Here is a 22252-nt window from a genome sequence, read left to right as displayed (position 1 = left end):
ATTGGTGTTGGTAACTAAAAATAGTACAGAACCAGAATTGATGTCTCCAGTCCTCTAGATTTAATTGGTAACTAACAAAGGGGGCATCAGGCCTAATGAATCTATATTATATAAGGTATATAGCTAGCTATTAATCTCATTTATGTATAGATTTTTTTCTGGTTGGAATACCACTTTAACCTTAGTATGACAACATTTTTTTACCAGTTTGACCTGTGCTGTGAGCTGTAGACTCCAGGTTCATAGACTAGACCAAAGCTTCCAGTAATAGAAATAATGAGAAAATAGATCATAGCTTACCACCAGTCAGATGTTACATAGCTATTTATTTTAATTTATATTACTCATTACCGATTCACCTGTGCTGTGCTGTCTGGAGGACTAAAAATGCAGACATTCTTAGCGAGGCTGCTGAGCGGTGCGGAGGCTGAATTTTAAGTTTGGAGGAGGCAGATAAGCACATAGTTAAACGCAATATTATAGTTTAACACAAGAGCATAGTTTGGTGTTTTCCTTACTAATGCAAAAAACAAGCAAATCATCAGCGGCATTCATCCATGGATACTGAGGGAATTGAGCTCGGTAATTGACAGACCAATGTATCTCATTCTTAGACTCTCTTGCAACGGGGGTAGTGTTACAAGATTGGAGGATATCTTATGTGGTACCGATAAATAAGAAAGGTAGGAAGGTGGATCGAGGCAACTACCATCCGGAAAGTCTGACATCAGTAGTGTGCAAAGTTTTTGAAGGCATTATAAGAAATGACCTGCAGAGTTATACCGCAGAGAATAATATAATAAATGATAATCAGCACGGATTCAGAAAAGATAGGTCGTGTCTAGCTAACATGTTGAGTTTCTATGAAGAGTTTAGTGCAAATCTGGATGGTGGTAATGCAGCTGATGAGATTTATCTGACTTTGCAAAGGCATTTGATACTGTACCACACAACAGCCTTATACTGGAGCTACATAAGCAAGCACTAGGGGAAACTATATGTAGATGGATAAGGAACTGGCTACAAGACAAGAAACAGAGAGTCGTCTTAAATGGTACGTTCTCTAAATGGGATATAGTCAACAGTGGGGGACCAATTTTTTAACCTCTTTATTAATGACCTTGGGGGTGGGATTGAGAGTAAAGTGTCAGTCTAAGCTGACGACACCAAACTATGTAGGATATTAAAATCTGATCTTGACTTACAATATTGCAGAACAATCTGGATAAGATGACTGAATGGGCAAACACTTGGCAGATGGGGTTTTATGTAGATAAATGTAGAATTATTAACTTAGGACAGAGTAATCCTATTGCTGCATATACATTAAATGGGAGTATACTCGGGACTACAGAACAGGAGAAGGACTTGGGTATTCTGGTTAGAAGTAAGCTGAGCAGCAGTACTCAATGTCAAGCAGCTGCCGCAAAAGCAAACATGAATTTCGGATGTATAAAAAGAGAGATAAAATCCCACAGTCAAAACATACTGTTACCCCTTTAAAAATCACTGGTGAGGCCACATCTAGAATATGGGATCCAGTTTTGGACTCCATATTTTAAAAAGGATATTCAGAAGTTAGAGTCAGTTCAAAGGCGGGCAACTAGATTATTACAAGGGATGGAGGCCTCTCATATGATGAGATGTTGGAAAAGTTGGGCTTGATTAGCTTAGAAAAAAGACGCCTCAGAGGTGATCTCATTGATATGTATAAATACATGTGTGGTCAGTACAAAGGACTAGCACATTACAGTTAGAGCAGTCAGACTGTGAAATGCCCTTCCATAAGAGGTAGTGATGGCAGACACTATAACAGATTTTAAAAAAGGGCTGGATGATTTCCTCGATACACATAACATTGTGGGCTATAGTTAAATTAGTGACAAAATGTACAATTGGGGGAGGAAGGTTGAACTTGATGGACCTAAGTCCATCCTATGTAACTATGTAACTCTTATTCACTTTAGCTCTGTATATTTATCGTTGCTTCCTGACTGCAGTCCTGATAGGTAAAGGGGTTGTCCAGGAATTTGATATGATGGCTTACACTTTTGGATAGGTCATCAATATCTGATTGGTGCGGGCTGATGTCTGCCACCCCCACGGATAAGCTGGTGGTGGTCCCTTGGAAGTAAACAGTGCTAATATTGAACAGCTCCATACACTGTGTAGTGGTCATTATTTGGTACTGCAACCACAACCACCAAGAGACCTCAATAGGGAAATTGAGAAAAAGGAATTCCAAGAATTGTGAGAAAAAAATCAGTTTTTTTTCTGCATGGGGAAAAGGTTCACTTTATTGTCTGGTTATTTGTATGTCAGTCTTTTACAAGTGGTTATTTTGTAGGTTCCCTTTTAACATCTTTGTGATGAAACAGCTTAATCTTAATAAGCCAGACGATTAGATTTATTAAGTCAATAGAAATATACTATTGTGTTGTGTTGACTTATAAATGTATTTGTATTTCTCTTGCTGATCAAAAATGTCATGCTATTTGCATAACCCTGAATGTTGAATTCTATTCGTTTGGAAACAATCATGTTTACTATGCTAATGACAAATTGTACTAAAAGTCAGCTAGATGTTTATTTACAATAGCCTCTGTGATACCAATTATGTAAACTGATTAGCTCAAACAATGAGATCTGTTGAGCCATGCACCTTTACCTCTTACCTGTGACTGATGACCTTACCCAGACGTAAATATAAACAGGGATGTCTGTAGTGCTGCAAAATTAAGGAGCATCAGAAAGACTTTACAAGGGGAATGAGAGACATCCTTCAGGAAAGTAGATAGATAGCATGGCAGTTCCAGTCAAAGAGACACAGATTTGGATTTTACATGATTCCGGCCTAAGGGTATGATCCTGACTGGAAAGATACGGATCTGCTCCATTGACCATCAGAGAGACCATGGATACATTTTGGGGAGACAAGGGTGAGACGAGGAAGTCACCTGGCCCCATGGATATGTTTTTTGGGGTTGCCAGGAGGGACCCACCGGTCGCCTGGAACTCATAAAGACATTCGGAAAAGCCAGATTGGGACCCGCCGGTCATCTGGCTCCATGGAAACTCTCGGAGAGGCCAGGTTGGGACCCTCGGGTCTCCTGGCCTTGTACCTCGATGGACTGTTAGCTTCCTAAGCATGCTGCTACCTTCTCTCTGTGGGGGCCCACCAGCAGCGGGGGGCCACTGGTTGAGGTAGTTGGCCTGGAAGTCTCCAGAGTTGCAGCTGTTCTAAGGGTGAGACTGTGACCATCTTGAGTATTTGCTGGGACTGTTCTGTGTGTTTATTGTCCGCTTTGTGGTTCAATAAAGTATTGCCATGCTGTTTTACCCTCACTCTGTGTTGTCTGAGTAGTGTTACGCCCACGGAAGACACCGATGTCTTCACAATCTTGTTTTTGTCAATATCCCTCTACTTGGACTTTTGCAGGATCCCTTAAATACATGGTAATCTGTAGGTTTCCATTTAACATCAGTTTTTTTGCAAATATAGTTTAAAGTCAGGTAGTAGGATCTCGTTTAGTTGCGTGCACATGCAGTTTTTGCCACATTCCCTGTTGAATCATGTTTTTGCCATGATTTTGGTAAATTGCAGTAAAACAATGTGTATTTTTTCTGTCATGTATTTGCCATGACTGAAGCAAAAACCAGCAACACAATTTGTGAACATAACCTTACTATCCGGTTGTTAAAAGTTGTCAGACCCACTTTACTGGAATGCAACATATTCTGTACATCGCATCACTGCTGCAGAGAAGAGATTCAGCAAGTTTTCAGATTCTATTATCAAGGCAGGAATAGCAGCCATTACTCAAATTACTCCACTGAAGTCTAATCCTGGACACTCTTGTGATGCTTCATAACCCCAGATGACAAGATGAAGGTTATTACTGTTTCCTGACTTTGAAAATTGAATTTTAGCTTTTCTTGTGCAGAGCATCATGCAGTTCCTTATCCTACGCCCACTTCTTCACGGATGACCTGACTTAAAGTGACCCTGACATAGGCGAGGATGCTTAAAAAGGGAATCAATCAGCAAGTTTTTACATATTGAGGTAGAGTATTGCTGTATAGGTGCTTGTCACAAATAAAAATTATACCTTGTTTGTAGAGACCTGCTGTTCCAGTCTTGTGAAACCAAGGTTAGACACCATATGTAAATGAGACTAAAAGTGCACTGGGGGCATGTCAATGCACCAGGACAGACACTTAAATGCCCTTCCAGCCTGACTTGCATATGGTTTCTATGCATGATTTTTCAGGACTGGCATATCTATTTTCTAGAAGAAAGGTATAATTTGTATTAGAAGACAAGTAACTGTATACTTTACCACTAATTCTTTGCGTAAAATCGTACTGAAAAGCTCCATTTAAATACACTAGTACTTAAATACACTGGTACATTGCAACAAACTGTCAGGACAGATATATTCAGGTATTGTCTGGATTGTATGAATTCTACAAAATCTTCATCTGTGAGGTCTCTGACTCTAACCAAGAACATTTTCACCTACTGACTGCAAGCAAGGTCTTGAAATGATACAAATTAAGCCAATACATATATCATAAAACTGCAGAAGTGATCATTACATATGGTGCTGACATCCATAATGTGACTTTGAAGAACTCTTAGGCTATGTTTAAACATTGTTTTTTTTTCAGCTTTGGTTCCGCATTTTTTACTTTTAAATATTTGTAGGGCATTGAGTTGGTAGGGCATTGTTCACTTTCACAGATTGGTATTGCATTGTTTACTTTCACACATTGGTAGGGCATTACGTTGGTAGGGCATTGTTTACTTCCAGACAAGAAACTCACCGACCCAAAGAATAAAGTTATCTAATCATTTCTACTGCATGAGAAACAGCGTAAAAAATAAATAAATGCAAGTCTAGACCTGTTGTTGATTTGTTTATTCTGCCTCCCAAAAATCGCAGTAAGGCTTGGCTCACATTTATCCTGTGCTCAGTGCTAAGCGCTTACACTGGGGTTTCCATGTAAATATCTGAAATATGAGATTCAGACAGAACCCCCAATCAATGATTCCTTATAATGAGGCAGATGAAGACATTGTGGACACCATCTGGCCTGTGATCCAGCTGTGTCTTCATCTTTTTAAGTGTGCATAAAAGTGCGGTCGGCCACAGTTTTGTGTACCTCTGAAATGAAGGACACTTCTGAACAGAGGCCAGACTGAGTACAGGGGTTTCATCTGAATCACGTCATTTGGAGATTTAGATGGAAACCCCGATGTAAGTGTTCAGCATAGAGCGCAGGATAAATGTGATCCAAAATGTTATGTAAAATGTAATAAAAGCTTCAACTCAATCCACAAAAAAACATCCCCACTCAGGTCATCTGTCAATGGAAATATAAGGGTCTCCACATTACTGATAGCACAATGGCTCTGGAAAAGCGAATGAATCCTTGCCACTTCACATCTCCAGTTAATTCTGCGATCCCAAATTCAAACGCCCTCTCCTTTCTGAGCCCCACAGTGTGCCTAAACCACATTTAGTGTCCACATGTTTGGCATTTCTGTACTGATGAGAGCCTGCTTAATTTGCGGGGTGCGTGTCTCCAGAAGCACCAGCTGGGCACAATTCATGTGCACTACAGTGTATGGGCACTAAAATGTACTGAGCACTACAAAATACTGAGCACTTCACTTACAGATTTTACAATTTTCACTCTGCAATATCCACTGCTGCTTGTTTCTAGAAAACACCCATGGAGTTGAAATTGTCACTACACCTGTAGATAATTTCCCAAAGGAGTATAATTTCCAAAATGAGGTCACTTAAGGGTGCATTCTATTCTTCTGGCACTTATTGGCTCTTAATATGGTGTCCACAAACTATTCTACAATGATTTGTTCTCCATAAGTTAATTAGGGCTCCTTTCCTCCCGAGTCTCGCCATGTGGCTTAGCAGTATTGTACAGACACATATGGGGTATTGCTCCACTCAACAGAAATAGTGTGACAACTTTTGGTGCCTTTTTTAACCAGTTCCTCATGTGAAATTGTAAAATCTGGGGCTAAAACAAAATGAATGAGATTAGATTAATTAATTGAGAGGTATAGTTTGTAAAGCAGGGTCACTTTTGGAGTGGTTCTGCTGTTCTGACCCCTCAGGGGCTCTGCCAATGTGACATGGCATCCTCAAACCATTCTTCTTCCCTTCTGAGCTTTGAAGTGTGTCTCAAAAGTAGTTTTTGACCACATATGGGGTATTGGCGTACTCAGGAGAAATTGCTTAACAAAATGTGTGGTCTATTTTCTCCTTTTATCCCTTTTGAAAATTGAAAACTTCTGGACAAAGCAACCTTTTAGTGGAAATAATTGTAATTTTCCATTGACTCAGCCCCATGTTATACAATTCTGTGAATCACCTGAGAGATAAAAATGCTTACTGCACAGCTAAATTAATTCCTCAAGAGGTATAGTTCCCAAAATGCGGTCACTTGTGGGTGTTTCTTCCGTCTTGTCATGTTGTGGTCTCTTCAATTGACATTGCATCCGCAATCTGTTCCAGCCAAAATTGAGCTCCAGAATTCAGTTGGCACTCCTTCCCTTCTGAGCCCTGCCATATGCCCAAACAGTAGTTTTCCACCACATATAGGGTATCTGTGCACTCAGGATAAATTGCAGAACATATTGTATGGTCCATTTTTTCCTGTTATCCTTGTGAAAATTAAAAATTTGCGGCCAAAATAACATTTTTGCTGGAAAAATTTATTTTTTTCATTTTCTCGGCTCAATGCTATAAAATTCTGTGACGCAACAGTGGGTTCAAAGTGTTCATCAAACATCTATATAAGTAACTTGAATGGTGTAGTTTCCAACATGGGGTCAATTGTGTTGCGTTTCCACTGTTTATGCACATCAGGGGCTCTGCAAATATTACATAGAATCCTCTATCTATTCCAGACAATTATCCTTACAATCCCTGCCATACGCACACACAGTAGTTTTCCACCATATATAGGGTATGGGTGTACTGAGGAGAAAACAACAAATTGTACAGTCCATTTACCTGTTACCCTTGTGGAAATAAATAATATGGGGGTGAAGCAACATTTTTGCACAACATTTTTTTCATTTTCACGGCTCAACGTTATAAAATTCTGTGAAGCACCTCTGGGTTCAAGATGCTCACCACACATCTAGATAAGTTCCTTGAGAGGTTTAGTTTCCAGAATGGGGTCAGTTGTCAGGGTTTTCACTGTTTAGACACATCAGTGGCTCTGCAAACGCAACATGACGTCCGCTTCCTATTCCATCCAATATTGCAAATGGCGCTCCTTCCCTTTCGATACCTGCCATGCACCCAAACACTAGTTTTCCATCACATATGGGGTATCAGTGTATTTAGGAGAAATTGCACAACAAACTGAATGGTCCATTTTTTCCTGTTAATCTTTTGAAAATGCTAAATTTTGTGCTACAGCAATATTTTTGTGGGAAAAAGTAAAATGTCAGTTTTTTCCTTACACATTCCTTTAATTCCTGTGAAGCACCTGCAGGGTTAATAAACTTATTGAATGTGGTCTGAGGGGTGCAGTTTTTAAAATTATGTCATTTGTTGGTATTTTTTGTCTCATAGGCCCTTCAAAGTGATTTCAAATGGGATGCGATCCCTAAAAAATTTTGATGGAAAATGAGAAATTGTTGATATACTTTTAACCCTTCTAACTTCCTAACAAAAAACTGTTAAAAATTATGCAAATGTGAACTAGATGTGAAGTAGATATGTGGCACATGTCATTTATTAACTATTTTGTGTGGTATAACTATCTGGTTTAAGGGCATAAAAAATCAAAGTTTTACAATTGCAAAATTTTCCCTTTTTTTTTTTTTTTAAATTTTTTGGTATTTTCATAAATAAATGCAAATAATATGGAACAAAATTTACCACTAAGTACAACGTGTCAGAAAAATAATCTCAGATTCAATGAGATATGTTGACGCGTTCCAGAGTTATTAGCACAGGAAATGACACTTGTCAGAATTGGAAAAACTGTGCCTGGTCAGGAAGGTAAAAACAGGCTGGGGGTGAAGGGGTTAAAGAGAACCTGTCAGCAAGAGCTTGCAAAGTAAAGTACACACATAGCCTTTTGCTGCTGGTTTATGTGTAATCTTTGTGTGAAGGCGCACTCCTGCTCTGGTCCTCTGCACACACTGTATGCGCACTGAAGAGTAGACATTTAGGCTAAGCGCCCACGATGCAGAAATGCTGCATATTTTTTCCGCTTCTCCCTGGCAGGAAAAACACATGTGGATTTTACATGCTTTTTTCCCGCCAGGTAGAAGCGTTGTCACGCGTTTTTGCATGCATTTCCGCATGCGGGTTGTCAAGCGCTTTCCAAGTGATTTTAGCATCACTTGGAAAAGCGCTTGACAACTTGTCACACTATATAAATCCATGCAACCGGCATGGATTTATATAGTGTGACCAAGAAATAGTTAAAAAAAAAAGAATAAGAATGGTAAAAAATAAAAAATAAAGATTATACTTACCTTCCGATGGCCCGCGGTCTCCTTCTCCGATGCGTCCGGTCTCCAAGGTGTCTCGCGGTTGTGTAAAAGGACCTGCCATGATGTCATTGAGTCATGTGAGAGGTCACGCGACCGCCGACGTCAGCAGTCGCGTGACCTGTCACATGACTAAATGACGTCATGTCAGGTCCTCACACCACAGCGAGCTGCCCAACACACCAGACGCTACTATGGTACCCGGGTCTGGAAGAGAGTCTCCTCTTCTCCAAACCCGGGTACCATCCGCACATTGAATCGCTTCATATCCGCGTGTGCACATGTAGTGATGCGGATATCAAACGTTTCAATGTAAGTCAATGGCAGCAATAACGCTGCGTGTCCGCAAAATTATTGGACATGCTGCGTATTTTTCCGCAATGATAATCCACAGCGGAAATTTCCGCAGCATGTGCACAGCACATGCGGATCATCATTGGGGACCATGGGGCACGTATTACCAAGCGTTTTTTAGGCGTTTTCGCTGCCGAAATTCCGTGGAAAAAACGCTTGAAAAACGCATAGTGGGCACGCTGCCATATCGATGTTGCCCTAAATATCTTGCTAGTGAAGGCACTGGGCGGTGCATGCGCATATTAAGAACAAGGGAGATAGCTGGGAGATGTGACTGCACATGCGCCATTTTGTTGGAGACAATGTTTTTTTTAGAGACCACAGAAATTATTATACCAGCGCAATATTTAACCCCTTCATGCTGTAGCCAATTTCCGTCTTTGGGTTTCCATTTTTTTCTCCACTTCTTCCCAGAGCCATAACGCTTTTATTTTTATGTCCACATAGACACATGGGGGCTTGTTTTTTTGCAGGACGAGTTGTAACTTTGATGACACCATTCATTTTACCACATAGTGTACTTGGAAATGGGAAAAAAATTCCAAGTGCGGTGAAATTGGGAAAAAAAACCACAGTTCTGACATTGTTTTTTTTAAATTGTTTTTGCGGTGTACATTTTTTGGTAAAAATCGCCATGCAGTATGATTCTCCTCTTCAATACAATTACGGTGATACCAAACATGTCCAGATTTTTATTATTTTAGTGGTGAAAAAAAATCTGAAATTTGGAAAAAAAAATTTGGGGGGTTTAGTCACTATTTTCCAAGACCTGTAACATTTTTACTTTTCGACCAAAAAGTGGCTTATTTTTTGCGGGGTGAAAAAATGTTTTTATTAGTACCATTTTGGGATAGATATGATTTTTTGATTGGTCGTTACAGCATTTTTTGTTGAATTGTGGCGACAAAAAAAAATGTAATTGTGGTGTTCTTGAATGAATTTTTTCATTGTATGGTGTTTACCGATCGGGTTAATTGTTTCTATATTTTGATAGATAAGACTTGTGTGAATGTGGGAATACCACATATTAAAATTTTTTAAAAAATTCACATATCTTTATTTTCAATGGGGCGGAAGGGGGTGATTTGAACTTTTATTTTTTTTTTTTTTTCATATTTTTTAAAACCTTTTTTTGTACTTTTTACTGAAATTGTTAGCCCCTTTAGGAGACGTGAAGATGCAATTGTCCGATCGCTTGTGCTATAAACAGCGATGCCACAACATTGCTACATATAACAGAAATCACGGTTTCCTTTGAATCCTGGCCACAGGCAGGGTTTCAAAGGGGATCCTTAATGACAGACAAGGGTCCTCAACTGTCATGAAAATGGTCCATGACAAGGCTCCAACCTGCAAAGCTGATGTGGCAACAGCAATCAGAGAAAGTTGGAGCCAGATTGAGGAAGAGTACTGTGTGTCACTCATTAAGTCCATGCCTCAGAGAATGCAAGCTGTTATTAAAGCCAGAGGTGGTGCAACAAAATACTAGGGATGTATTGGAGTGTTCTTGTGTGTGTTTGTTTATCATGATTCCATATTTTTTTCCTCAGAATTGAGTGATTCCACAATTTTTTCCCTCTGCTTGGTCTGAAAAAAATTACCCTTACTGAGTACCACATTTTTATTTTGATTTCTTTTAGTGTTTCTTAAAGCCCTAAAGTTGCCATTTGATATGACTTTAGTTTTCTGTCATGTCCGTGATCTGCTTTTTTTTCAGCAACATTAAACAACTGAATGAACATCCTCCGAGCCCGGTGATTCCATAATTTTTGCCAGGGGTTGTATATAGTATCATAGAATCATAGAATGGTAGAGTTGGAGGGGACCTCCTGGGTCATCTGGTCCAACCCCCTGCTCAAAGCAGGATTCACTAAATCATCTCAGACAGATGTCTGTCCAGCCTCTGTTTGAAGACGTCCATTGAAGGGGAACTCACCACCTCTCGTGGCAGCCTGTTCCACTCATTGATCACCCTAACTTTCAAAAAGTTTTTTCTAATATCTAATCTGTGTCTCCTCCCATTCAGTTTCATCCCATTGCTTCTAGTCTTTCCTTGTGCAAATGAGAATAAAGATGATCCTTCTACAATGTGACAGCCCTTGAGATATTTGCAGACAGCTATTAAGTCACCTCTCAGTCTTCTTTTTTGCAAGCTAAACATTCCCAAATCCTGTAACCGTTCCTCATAGGACATGGTTTGCAGACCAGTCACCATTCTGGTTCCTCTTCTCTGAACTTGCTCCAGTTTGTCGATGTCTTTTTTAAAATGTGGTGCCCAAAACTGTACACAGTATTCCAGATGAGGTCTGACCAAAGAGGAGTAAAGACCGATAATGACTTCACGTGATCTAGACTGTATGCTTCTGTTAATACATCCCAGAATTGTATTTGCCTTTTTTTGCTGCTGCATCACACTGTTGACTCATGTTCAGTCTATGATCTATTAGTATACCTAAGTCTTTTTCACATGTACTGTTGCTTAGCTCTTTTCCTCCCATTTTGTATATGCTTTTTTCATTTTTATTGCCCAGATGTAGTACTTTGCATTTTTCCCTGTTAAAAACCATTCTGTTGGTTGCTGCCCACTGCTCCAGTTTATTTAGGTCTTTTTGAATCCTCTCTCTCTCTTCTCTAGTATTAGCTATCACTCCTAGCTTTGTGTCATCGGCAAATTTAATCAGTTTACCCTCAAAAAATCAATGCAAATTTCCATTGGCTCTGTAGGAAGCTTATTAGTAAGTAAATGAAAAAAGGCCTCTGTGGATTCGAACTCATGTTTACAAGACAGGTGCATTAACCAAGTAAGCCACTGGAACATCACAAACATCATATATGAGTTTCACTTTTTGTATTGAAGAACAGAAATAAATTAACTTTTTGCTGATATTCTAATTTTGTGAGAAGCACCGGTATATTCTTATAAGTAGAGGGCTGTGTTACTGCGGTTATATTCTTGTTTACATAGTCAGTAACATATTATAGTATAATAATTATATTGTTGTACATAGTGTGCATTGTAAGCAAAGTCTTGTCCATAGGGGGCAGCATTGCAGTGGTTATATTCTTGCAGATGAATAATTTACAAGAATATAACTACTATAACAATGCCCCCTATGCCCTTAAGTGCAAGATAGCAGTCCATCTCTGTTATTAAAGTTATTACCATATTCAGACTTCTCTTGTGGTGCTCATATCAAACATGAAAGATGATAAAGTGTTTCTAATACTGGTGAAATGAATTGTAGGGTACTAATTAATTAAATGAGTGTACAAGGTGAAGTGACCTCAGTTATAATGTGTGACTAATGTTATGTATGACCCCAATGGATATGTAAATTAGCCTCTTCAGTTAAAAAATCACCAGAGTTGTTATTAGTATTGTTTTGTTAAATAGCAGTAACAGTTTTTACTAATTAGCCTTCACCCTCCAGCGCCAGGCTATGCCAATACCCGAGGTCTCAGCAGTTTTCTGTGTGGTTTGCTCCCTGAGGATAGGTGTTATCTTACTGACAGAGTGTTCAAGTAATTGTACAATGCCATGATTATTAATATACTTTGCAGACGCAACAGACATTGTACTGTCCTCACACTGATGCTGGGAAAGTATCTTGGATTCATGAAAAAGAAGCTAATTCCTTCTAAAATGAAATGATTCCAACTTTCCAATATGCTTTGTATTTTAATACCATACTGGTTTCAAAATCTCTGCTTGCTGTAAGTGAATATGAATATTTTTGTTTATGTACGTAGGCTAAAAATCCTTTTTTATGCGGTACTCTTCACATAGGATTTTCTTACAGTCCTATCTGGTCTGGGCAAACATCACTCCAAACTATTACATTTTATTTGCAAGGATACATTGTAACCAATAAGAGAACGCCAAACTATATGGTCATGAACAATACAGAAAACTTAAATCTTTTAAAGAATAAAAATACTTTATTGAATAAACATTTGGTTACATGGTAGCACTGTAGGAGACCAGTGCTTACACATGAAGTAAAACCATAAAATGTTGTAAAAAAAAAGCTTGTTATGTCAGGGTGTATACCAGACGAAGATGTATACCGAAATGCGTGTCAGGGTGGGCAGCACACTCATCTACCTGGACCATATAAGGCAGTGGTCTGAACCTCGGCTGGGTATAAGGGCCGTACATGAAAAAAAATGAATTTCGGGGGCCACATTCTTTGCAGGACAAAGTGACATTTTTAGTGATACCATTTTTTTCTATACACCTTTTGAACATTTTTAACGTGTTTATTTTATATTTTTATAGCTTGGGTCGTTATGGATGTGGCAATAACAATTGAGAACTTTTTTTTTTATTACTTTAGTTTATATATAAAACAGCATTTTTAGTGGCAAATTATTTTTTCATGCTTTATTTTTTTTTTTTACAAATTTGTTTCCCCCAATTGGTCACACACAGTAATAATGTCTTACAGTTAGCATCATAGAGTAATTCTGAAAAACACCTTTTAGTAATGTCCCCCATACTGGTCCCCATCTTGTAGTAACGTGCCCATCCTGGTCCTCATCTTGTAGTAACGTGCCCATCCTGGCCCTCATCTTGTAGTAATGTCCCCATCGAGGTCCCCATATTGTAGGTAGGTCCCCATCCAGGTCCCCTTATTGTAGTTAGGTCCCCATCTAGGTCCCCATATTGTAGTTAGGTTCCCATATTGTGCTGTTCTTCACATACACATATAATAGAAAAAAAAAGAAAAAAGATTCTTCTCACCTGTCCTCCATTCCATCAGTGTCCTTTTTGTATATGCAGGCACCATAGACATCTTACTGATCCTGGCCCAGTCCAGAGACCGGCTCTCAGCAATACCAATTCCAGCCGCCAGCCAATCAGAGGCTAGCAGCTGACATCTTACACCTCTGCGCTGAGACGCTGATGTCAGCTGCTGGTCCCTGATTGGCCGGCGGCTGGAATTCGCATTGCTGAGAGCCGGTCTCTTAGCGGCAATACATTTCAATTGAATGTGTGTCCAAAGACGTGCATTCAACTGAAATAAAGCACTTCTGTCAGCAGCTCTTGGACCAGGTCAGGATCATCAAGGAGGGTCTCTGGTGCCTGCGGGCCACATAAAGCAGCCTCAGGGGCCATATGCGGCCCACGGACCGCGTGTTTGAGACCCATGATCTAAGGTAATATTTCTGTGGCTCTTTTATTGATGATTACTATCTATTTGTGCCACTTGACAGATTATTACCAATTTTGATATTATTTTAGGTCCTTTTTTGTGCATACTGGGTAGGCTATGAGCGCATGCTGTTTATTTGTTGGCATCAGTTGCTGTCACACCTTGGGGTTGTGCCTCCAGATTGAAAATATATTTTTTCAGAATATGTAGACCTCATGCCCTTTATCCTATGTATTGTCTGACACATATACAGTGGTAAGAAAAAGTGTTTGTCGCCTTCCTGATTTCTTATTCTTTTGCTTGTTTGTCACACTTAAATGTTTCAGATCATAAAATAAATTGAAATATTAGACAAAGATAACACAAGTAAACACAAAATGCAGTTTTTAAATGAAGGTCTTTATTATTAAGGGAAAGAGGAATCCAAACCTACAGGGCCCTGTGTGAAAAAGTGATTGCCCACCCCTTAAAACATTAATTAACTGTGGTTTATCACATCTTTGGGGAGCTGAGTTCAATTTCCCTATCCACACACACACGCCTGATTACTACCAAACCTGTTCTCAATCAAGAAATCACTTAAATAGGACCTGACTAACAAAGTGAAGTAGTCCAAAAGATCCTCAAAAGCTAGACATCATGGTGTGACCAAAATAAATTCAGGAACAAATTAGAAACAAAGTAATTGAGATCTATCAGTCTGGAAAAGGTTATAAAAGCCATTTCTAAAGCTTTGGGACTCCAGCGAACAACAGTGAGAGCCATTATCCACAAATGGCGAAAACATGAAACAGTGGTGAACCTTACCAGGAGTGGCCGGCCAACCAAAATTACCCCAAGAGCACAGCAATGACTCTTCCAAGAGATCACAAAAGACCCCACAACAACATCCAAACAACTGCGGGTCTTACTTGCCTCATTTAAGGTCAATGTTCATGACTCCACCATAAGGAAAAGACAAAAATGGCATACATGGCCGAGTTCCAAGAGAAAAACCACTGCTGAGCAAAAAGAACATAAGGTTTCAGGTTTCCAGTAAACATCTTCATGATCGCCAAGAATTTTGGGAGAATACTCTGTGGACAGACGAGACAAAAGTTGAACTTTTTGGAAGGTGTATATCCCATTACATCTGGCATAGAAGTAAATCAGCATTTCAGAAAAGGAACATCATACCAACAGTAAAATATGGTGGTGGTAGTGTGATGGTCTGGGCTCTTTTGCTGGTTCAGGATCTGGAAGACTTGCTGTGTGGTAAATGGAACCATGAATTCTGCTGTCTACCAAAAAATTCTGAAGGAGAATGTCCGGCCATCTGTTCGTGACCTCAAGCTGAAGCTCACTTGGGTTATGCAGCAGGACAATGGTCCAAAACACACCAGCAGGTCCACCTCTGAATGACTTAAGAAAAACAAAATTAAGACTTTGGAGTGACATAGTCAACATCCTGACCTTAATTCGATTGCGACGCTGTGGCATGACCTTAAAAAGGCGATTCATGCTTGGAAACTCTCCATTGTGGCTGAATTACAACAATTTTGCAAAGATGAGTGGGCCAAAATTCCTCCAGAGCGTTGTAAAAGACTCATTGTCAGTTATTGCAAATGCTTGAGTGCAGTTGTTGCTGCTAAGGGATGCCCAACCACTTTTCACACACGACCCTGTAGGTTTAGATTTCTTTTTCCCTTAATAATAAAGACTTCCATTTAAGAACTGTATTTTGTGTTTACTTGTGTTAACTTTGTTAATATTTTAATTTGTTTTGTGGTCTGAAACATTTAAAGGGGTTGACCACTACTAAGACAACCCCTTCTTAAACTAAATGTTCGGCCCCGATAAAATAAAAAAGCCTATACTCACCTCCCATGCAGGCTCCATTCCAGCGGTGTCGGCACTCACGGTCCCGGGGCTGTGATGTGGTGGAATGATGCGTGATGCTTGGCGCCAAATCAGAGCTGGCGTCACTATCCCCGCCTTCTTACCAACAGAACATTAAGAGGAAGCCAGGGCTACAGCTGATCCCAGACTTCCTCTTCATGTTCAGTTTGTCTGAAGGCAAGGATAGTGACGCCATCCCTGATTGGTTGCTGGGCATCACGTGTCATTTTACCGCATCACAGCCTCAGGACCGCGAGTTCCAACACTGCTGGAATGGAGCTGGCACGGGAGGTGAGTACAGGCTTTATTATTTTATTGAGGCCGAACCTTTCGTTTAAGATGGGATTGTCCTAGTAGTGGACAACCCCTTTAAATGTGACAAACATGCAAAAGAATAAGAAATCAGGAATTGGGCAAACACTTTTTCACACCACGGCATGTATGATTGACAGTGCACATTGATTCCATTGGCACTGTATATATCAAGCAGACATTGATATTCTCTTGTAAATATATATATATTTATATATATATATATATATATATATATATATATATATATATATATACAGGATTTATTTACCATCATTGTGTAATTACAGTGAATCATTTAATTTCTTTACAATGTATATGTAAGCCAACTCTACATGTCCATTAACCCTCCCTCATATTGGGCCTCAGGTGTCTATTTATGCACATCTGCACTTGGTATTGAACCTTTTTGCCTTGTTTGGTCCAGAGTGTACATTAATTACATACATGTTTAACCTACATATACATAAGAAGATTTTTTATATTATTTTATGCTTTTACTTCATTTGATGTGTGCACACCCGTCTCCCTCAGTGCTACCATGTAACCAAACGTTTGCTCATTAAAGGCTTTTGGTTCTTTGAAGATTTAAGTTTTCTGTATCGTTCATGACCATATAGCTCGGCGTCATCTTATTGGTTCAGGTTTATTTCCGAATGGTCGAATATTTACTCACCCGGCAGATATGTATATATGACCTACCGTGCACTATTTGATATAATATTTTCCCATATTTTGCGTTTATTACTTGCCTAGTTCAGAATTTGTTTTGGAGGAATGCATTGTAGTAAACCCTTTGTGCTGCTGGTGAGTTTAGCTCAGAAAAGATACAATTATAGCAAACAAGAACATTTCTATTCAGCCACAATTTATCATTTGCCATTTTTTAAGATGATTTTTCTTCTCTGTTGCATCAGCCTTTAAAATGCACATTAGTTTTCAACTGAGGAAAAAATAAATAGATTGTGTACTTCAGTAGGTTACAATTGTGCAGAAATTTACAATATTTTCCACTTTTATACCATAATGCAGAACCTAAAAAAGGCCAAATCAAGGGACATTAAAGGGAATCTGTCAGTAAGATGAACCTCCCCAAACCTTGTATATGATTCAAAATGAATCCGGCACTCCAAAGTATGGTGAAAAGGAAAAAAATGTTTTATTTTAAATCATCCTCCAAAATGCAAAATTTATTTAACGTTTCAGCCCCATTCGGCCTTCATCAGAATTCGCATTCTCTATATCACGGTCGCGCTTTCCTCTATGTAGCGCCATTGAACCTATGCCCCTCCTCCACGTGGTCTTGCTTTGATTGACTATCCACATATCAATTGGGCAGCATCCTGTTCTGATGAAGGCCGAATGGGGCCGAAACATTAAATAAATTTTGCATATTGGAGGATCATGTAAAATAAAAAAATTTTTTTCCTTTTCACCATACTTTCGAGTGCCGGATGCATTTTGAATTGTATAAACGGAGTGGAATCCTATCCGGGCACCCACTACAAAGGAGTGCCAGGTAGCCCTTTTTGATCAAACCTTGTATATGGGCATGCAGGTCTTTGACATGGAAATCCTATCTATTGCTGCATTTCCAAGAAATCCGTGTTTCAGTTCATATGTAAATGAGTTGTTATGTGCTCTTGGTGTGATAGAGCACTTCTCCTTCCTCTTCCTCCCAAGGATGGTTCCCCTCCCAGCACCAGCCACTTTAGCCTTATGGATAGCTTATTGTCTGTGTGACCCAGGTGCCAGGCAAGGAAAGTAACCTAATGAGGCTGGTGCTGGACAGGGATACATCCTGGGGAGGAAGTGGCTCTATCAAGTCCAAAGCTCTTAATACCTCATCTGCATATGAAGGAAAATGCTAATTACTCTGAAATGCAGCAACGGAGGATATAATGATCTTGATGGATTTACATTTCAAAGACATGCATGCTCATATATGCGGTTTTGGGGGGTCATCTTACTGACAGATTGCCTTTAACTGAAAAAAAGGGGGAAATGAAACAATGAATAAGGCACAAGTAAAACCATGTCACTATAGGACCATTCTTTTTTTGCACCAGAAAAAAAGATGAAAAGGCAATGAAGATTTTGTGCCAAAGTGTGAGCAGCACAGATGTGCTTAGTACTCTGGGTCATTTAGCCTAAGATTAGGAGTTGGAGCAGCTCTCAATGGAATTAGGAAACACCATTTATTGTGTGCAGTATCCAGACAGAGACACATGCAATGTGCCTGAAAAACCGTGCGGCCATCAGCAGTCAGATCATAGACTTTACTGACCTGCAGGAAGGTGGAATATTTTCTATCTCATTCTGTGATCAGACATGTATTTTGTACCTTCTAGTCTTACTAATATTGCTGTATGTTGGGTATTTGCAGATGGCGCTCCCTTTACCTGGTGGATCGGAAAAGGCAATGAGAGGCACGCGTACTGGGGAGGGTCCTTGCCTGGGCAATGCACCTGTGGACTAGAGGAAAGCTGCATTGATATGAGGCATTACTGCAACTGTGACGCTGACAGGAGTGACTGGTAAGACCATAGCCCCTCTCACTGCATAGAAATGGTACTTTCTATATATACTATATGTAGATGTCGCAGAGATGGCTTTGTCAGCTGGCACAGCTCATGGAGATATCAAGAAGAATTCACCTTGCTTTACTCTTCATGCGTGCTGTACTCTAGTTACTAACAAGGCTGCTTCCGTATATCTCCTGATCTTAGTTTATTTATTTCCTAATCTAAGTCCAGCAGTTTTGCATTGTAAGATGTAGATTTATACACCACAAATTGTTTCTGTAGTCCAGTAATATACAGTATTTTCTGTATTCAACTTACATAAGGGGCCCGATTCATCAACACCAACATTGTTCGCTCTGGTCTTGATCAGGAGATGCTGGAGTCAGACACTCCTGACGCCTCTTCATGAATCTGGAAAGTTGGCCGAGGTATGTACACCTCTGTGTGCATCTTACCACAAATTATACTACAGTCCCTGCTGGAGTAAGATTTGTGGTATAGCAAATGCTTCCGCTCATCACAAATTTGCCGAGCAGCGGTCCCCATTCCACCGTCCCTCCCCAGCCCACTTTGTCAAAATTGGGCGAAAATAGCATTCGAACACCAAAAGTCACCTAATTTCAGCACCATCTCGATTGCATCCGATTATGCGACTTTTACAAGCTTTGATGAATCAGGCCTATATGTTTTACTCCAGCCACTGCCAAATCTGCATTCATATTGATCTTAGTTCCTACTGATTTTATCATTGACCTCAAATCTTTCAATTTTCTGCTTATTTGGTGTCTTTACTAAGCTTGGCCTGTTGACTTTCCTAATTCTTTTACTTCAGTTCATTCCAGAGCTGGAATCCTGATTCAGTTTCAGCCTTGAGCTTAAATCTCCTACTTCTCCTGCATTTTCTGTGTCCTTACTAACCAACTTCTGTTCATTTTGCTTTGTAGGATGCAGATTAAGGAGAGCATAGAAATCTGATAAAAACTTGATTTACCAAAACACAGTTCAGTATAGTGCTGCTATTCTTTAGGTAAATCTATCACAAGGTTTTTGCCACCTAATCTGAGAGCAGCATGATGTAGGAGAAGAGCGCATGATTCCAGCGATGTGTCACTTACCGGGTGGCTTAGTGCCACTTTATAAAATCATAGTTTTGTCAGCAGGTAATAATCACTAGAGGACTAGTAAACCTGCTGCCAGGTAGTCCTCTATATTCATGAGCTCTGTATAACCCCACCCCCACCACTGATTGGTAGCTTTCTGTCTATGCACAGTATACACAGAATTCTGTCAATCAGTGGTGGGGTCAGGTTTACAGTGGCTTGCTAAAGTATTCACCACCCCTTCCCCTTTGGCCTTTTTTAGTGTTTTGTTACTTCCCAACCAGAAATTTCACTGTTTTTTGACGGTTTTCATCATTTCATGTAAAGAACATTCCTACAACTGTGATCATTTCATTTTCTTTTTTTTGTGATGCAAACAACAAATAAGATAAAATAACTGAAAACTTCAGTGTGCATAACTACTCACCTCCCTAAAGTCAGTACTTTGTAGAGCCTCCTTTTGCAGCAATTACCGCTGCAAGTCGCTTTAGACAAGTCTCTAAGAGCTTTCCACATCTTTCCACTGGGAATTTTGCCCATTCCTCAAGGCAAAACTACTCTAGCTTCTTCAATTTAGATGGTTTCCTCTAGTGAACAGCAATCTTCAAGTCAGATGCCAGATTCAATTGGATTAGGGTCAAGGCTGTGACTAGGCCACTGCAAAACATTTACACATTTCCACTTAAACCACGCGAGTATGCTATGGGTCATTGTCTTGTTCGAAGGTGAACCTCCGTTCAAGTCTCAAATCACTGACAGACTGAAACAGGTTTTGCTCCCTTTTTTCACACCATCCACTTTCCCTTGACTCGGACCATTTTCCCTGTCTCTGCTGCCAAAAAACATCCCCACAGCATGATGCTGCCATGACCATGTTTCACTGTGTAGATGGTGTTCTTGGGGTGATGAGCTGTGTTGGTTTGGCGCCAAACACATCTATTTTGGTCTCATCTGATCAAAGCACCTTCCTCAATACATTTTGGGAGTCTCCCACATGTCCTTTCCAATCTCAAAACGAGTCTTACAATTTGTGTACGTAAAGGCTTTTTTCTGCCCACTCTTCCATAAAGGCCATCTCTATGGGGTGTATTGCTTATTGTGGTTGTACTGACAGATAGTCCAGTTTCTGCTTGGGAACTCTGCTGCTCCTTCAGTGATATCTTTGGTCTCTGTGCTGCTTTTCTGATTAATGCCCTCTTTGCCCAGGCTAAAAGTTTTGGTGGGCGTCCCTCTCTTGGCAGTTTTTTTGTGGTACCATGTTTTTTCCATTTGATGATAATGGGTTTGAAGGTGCTTTGGGGGATCATCAGAGATTGGGATATTTTTTTGAAACCCAACCCTGACTTGTACTTCTCAACAACTTTGTACATGACTTGTTTGGAGATCTCCTTGATCTACATTATCTTGTTTGATTAGTGGTGCCTCTTGCTTTAAGGTGTTGCAGCCTCTGTGGCCTTTCAATAATGGTGTGCATATACTGACAGACCATGTGACATTTAGACTGCACACAGGTGGACTTCCTTTCACTAAGCATGTGACTTAAGAAGGTAATTGCATGCAGCGGAAAGTTTTAGGGGCTTCATTGTAAAATGGGTAAATACATATGCACATTCCATTTTTTAGTTATTTAATTCTATACATTTAATTTATGCCTATATTTTTCTCACTTCACGTCACCAACTTAGATTATTTAGTACTGATGCATATCACACAAATCGGATTACAAAAATATTTAAAAATAGGTTGTAATGTGACAAAATAGGTAAAAGCTAAAGGGGGTGAATACTTTTGCAAGCCACTGTATACAGAGATCAACATTCAGAGAACTGGTTGTTCTGCAGCAAATAAAACAGTTATTATATCAAAACTGCATCAAGTAGCCCGGTAAGTGACACATTGCTGGAATCAAGGTCTGACCCTAAATATGCTGCTCAAATATGAGTTATCTGTAGCAAAAATCTGATGACTGATTCCCTTTAAGGGCTCATACTCATCTGCGAAAAAAACGGATGAGTGCAATCAGACAAAGAATCAAATTGCACTCTCATTTTATTCAATGATTCCCTGCTTATCTGCGATTTTTTTTCTCAGCTCAGAACGGACTGAGACTAAAATTACTGCATGCCGTGTATATCGAACAAGACTCACCAATGCAAGTCAATAGGTGTGCTAAAAAAATTGAACAGCACTCAGACCATGCAAGTGCCGCCCGATTTTTACGCGCCCATCTCCTAGAAAACCCGACATTTCATCAGCCGAGTACAGTAAAATCACAGTGCGACCCGTCACAATAGAATAGATAGAATAGATACTGTATATAAACATAGAATAGATATAGATAGAAATATGTGAGTGGCATATATAATTAGTACAATACAGTGG

At 39.7% G+C, this 22252-nt stretch overlaps 1 protein-coding gene across 3 annotated transcripts in view; it reads left to right on the top strand.

Annotated features, from left to right (window-relative positions):
* LOC141221874 (contactin-associated protein-like 5) overlaps nucleotides 1-22252 on the top strand; it is a 1265469-nt gene that overhangs the window by 986128 nt on the left and 257089 nt on the right. For all 3 annotated transcript variants that reach the window (XR_012289806.1, XM_073666602.1, XM_073666603.1), the window contains one exon: nucleotides 18632-18782. Coding sequence is in view for 2 of the 3 variants with exons in the window: in XM_073666602.1 (XP_073522703.1) it covers nucleotides 18632-18782 (151 nt within the window). In the remaining variant the exon portion in view is untranslated. The remainder of the gene's footprint in view (nucleotides 1-18631; nucleotides 18783-22252) is intronic.

The sequence above is a fragment of the Phyllobates terribilis genome, unplaced genomic scaffold (genome assembly GCF_046119375.1).
Source record: "Phyllobates terribilis strain yellow unplaced genomic scaffold, ASM4611937v1 Scaffold_2__4_contigs__length_985480577, whole genome shotgun sequence".
Classification (NCBI taxonomy): domain Eukaryota; kingdom Metazoa; phylum Chordata; class Amphibia; order Anura; family Dendrobatidae; genus Phyllobates; species Phyllobates terribilis.
Note: the sequence above shows the minus strand (reverse complement) of the source record. Positions and strands in the feature narration are given on the sequence as shown.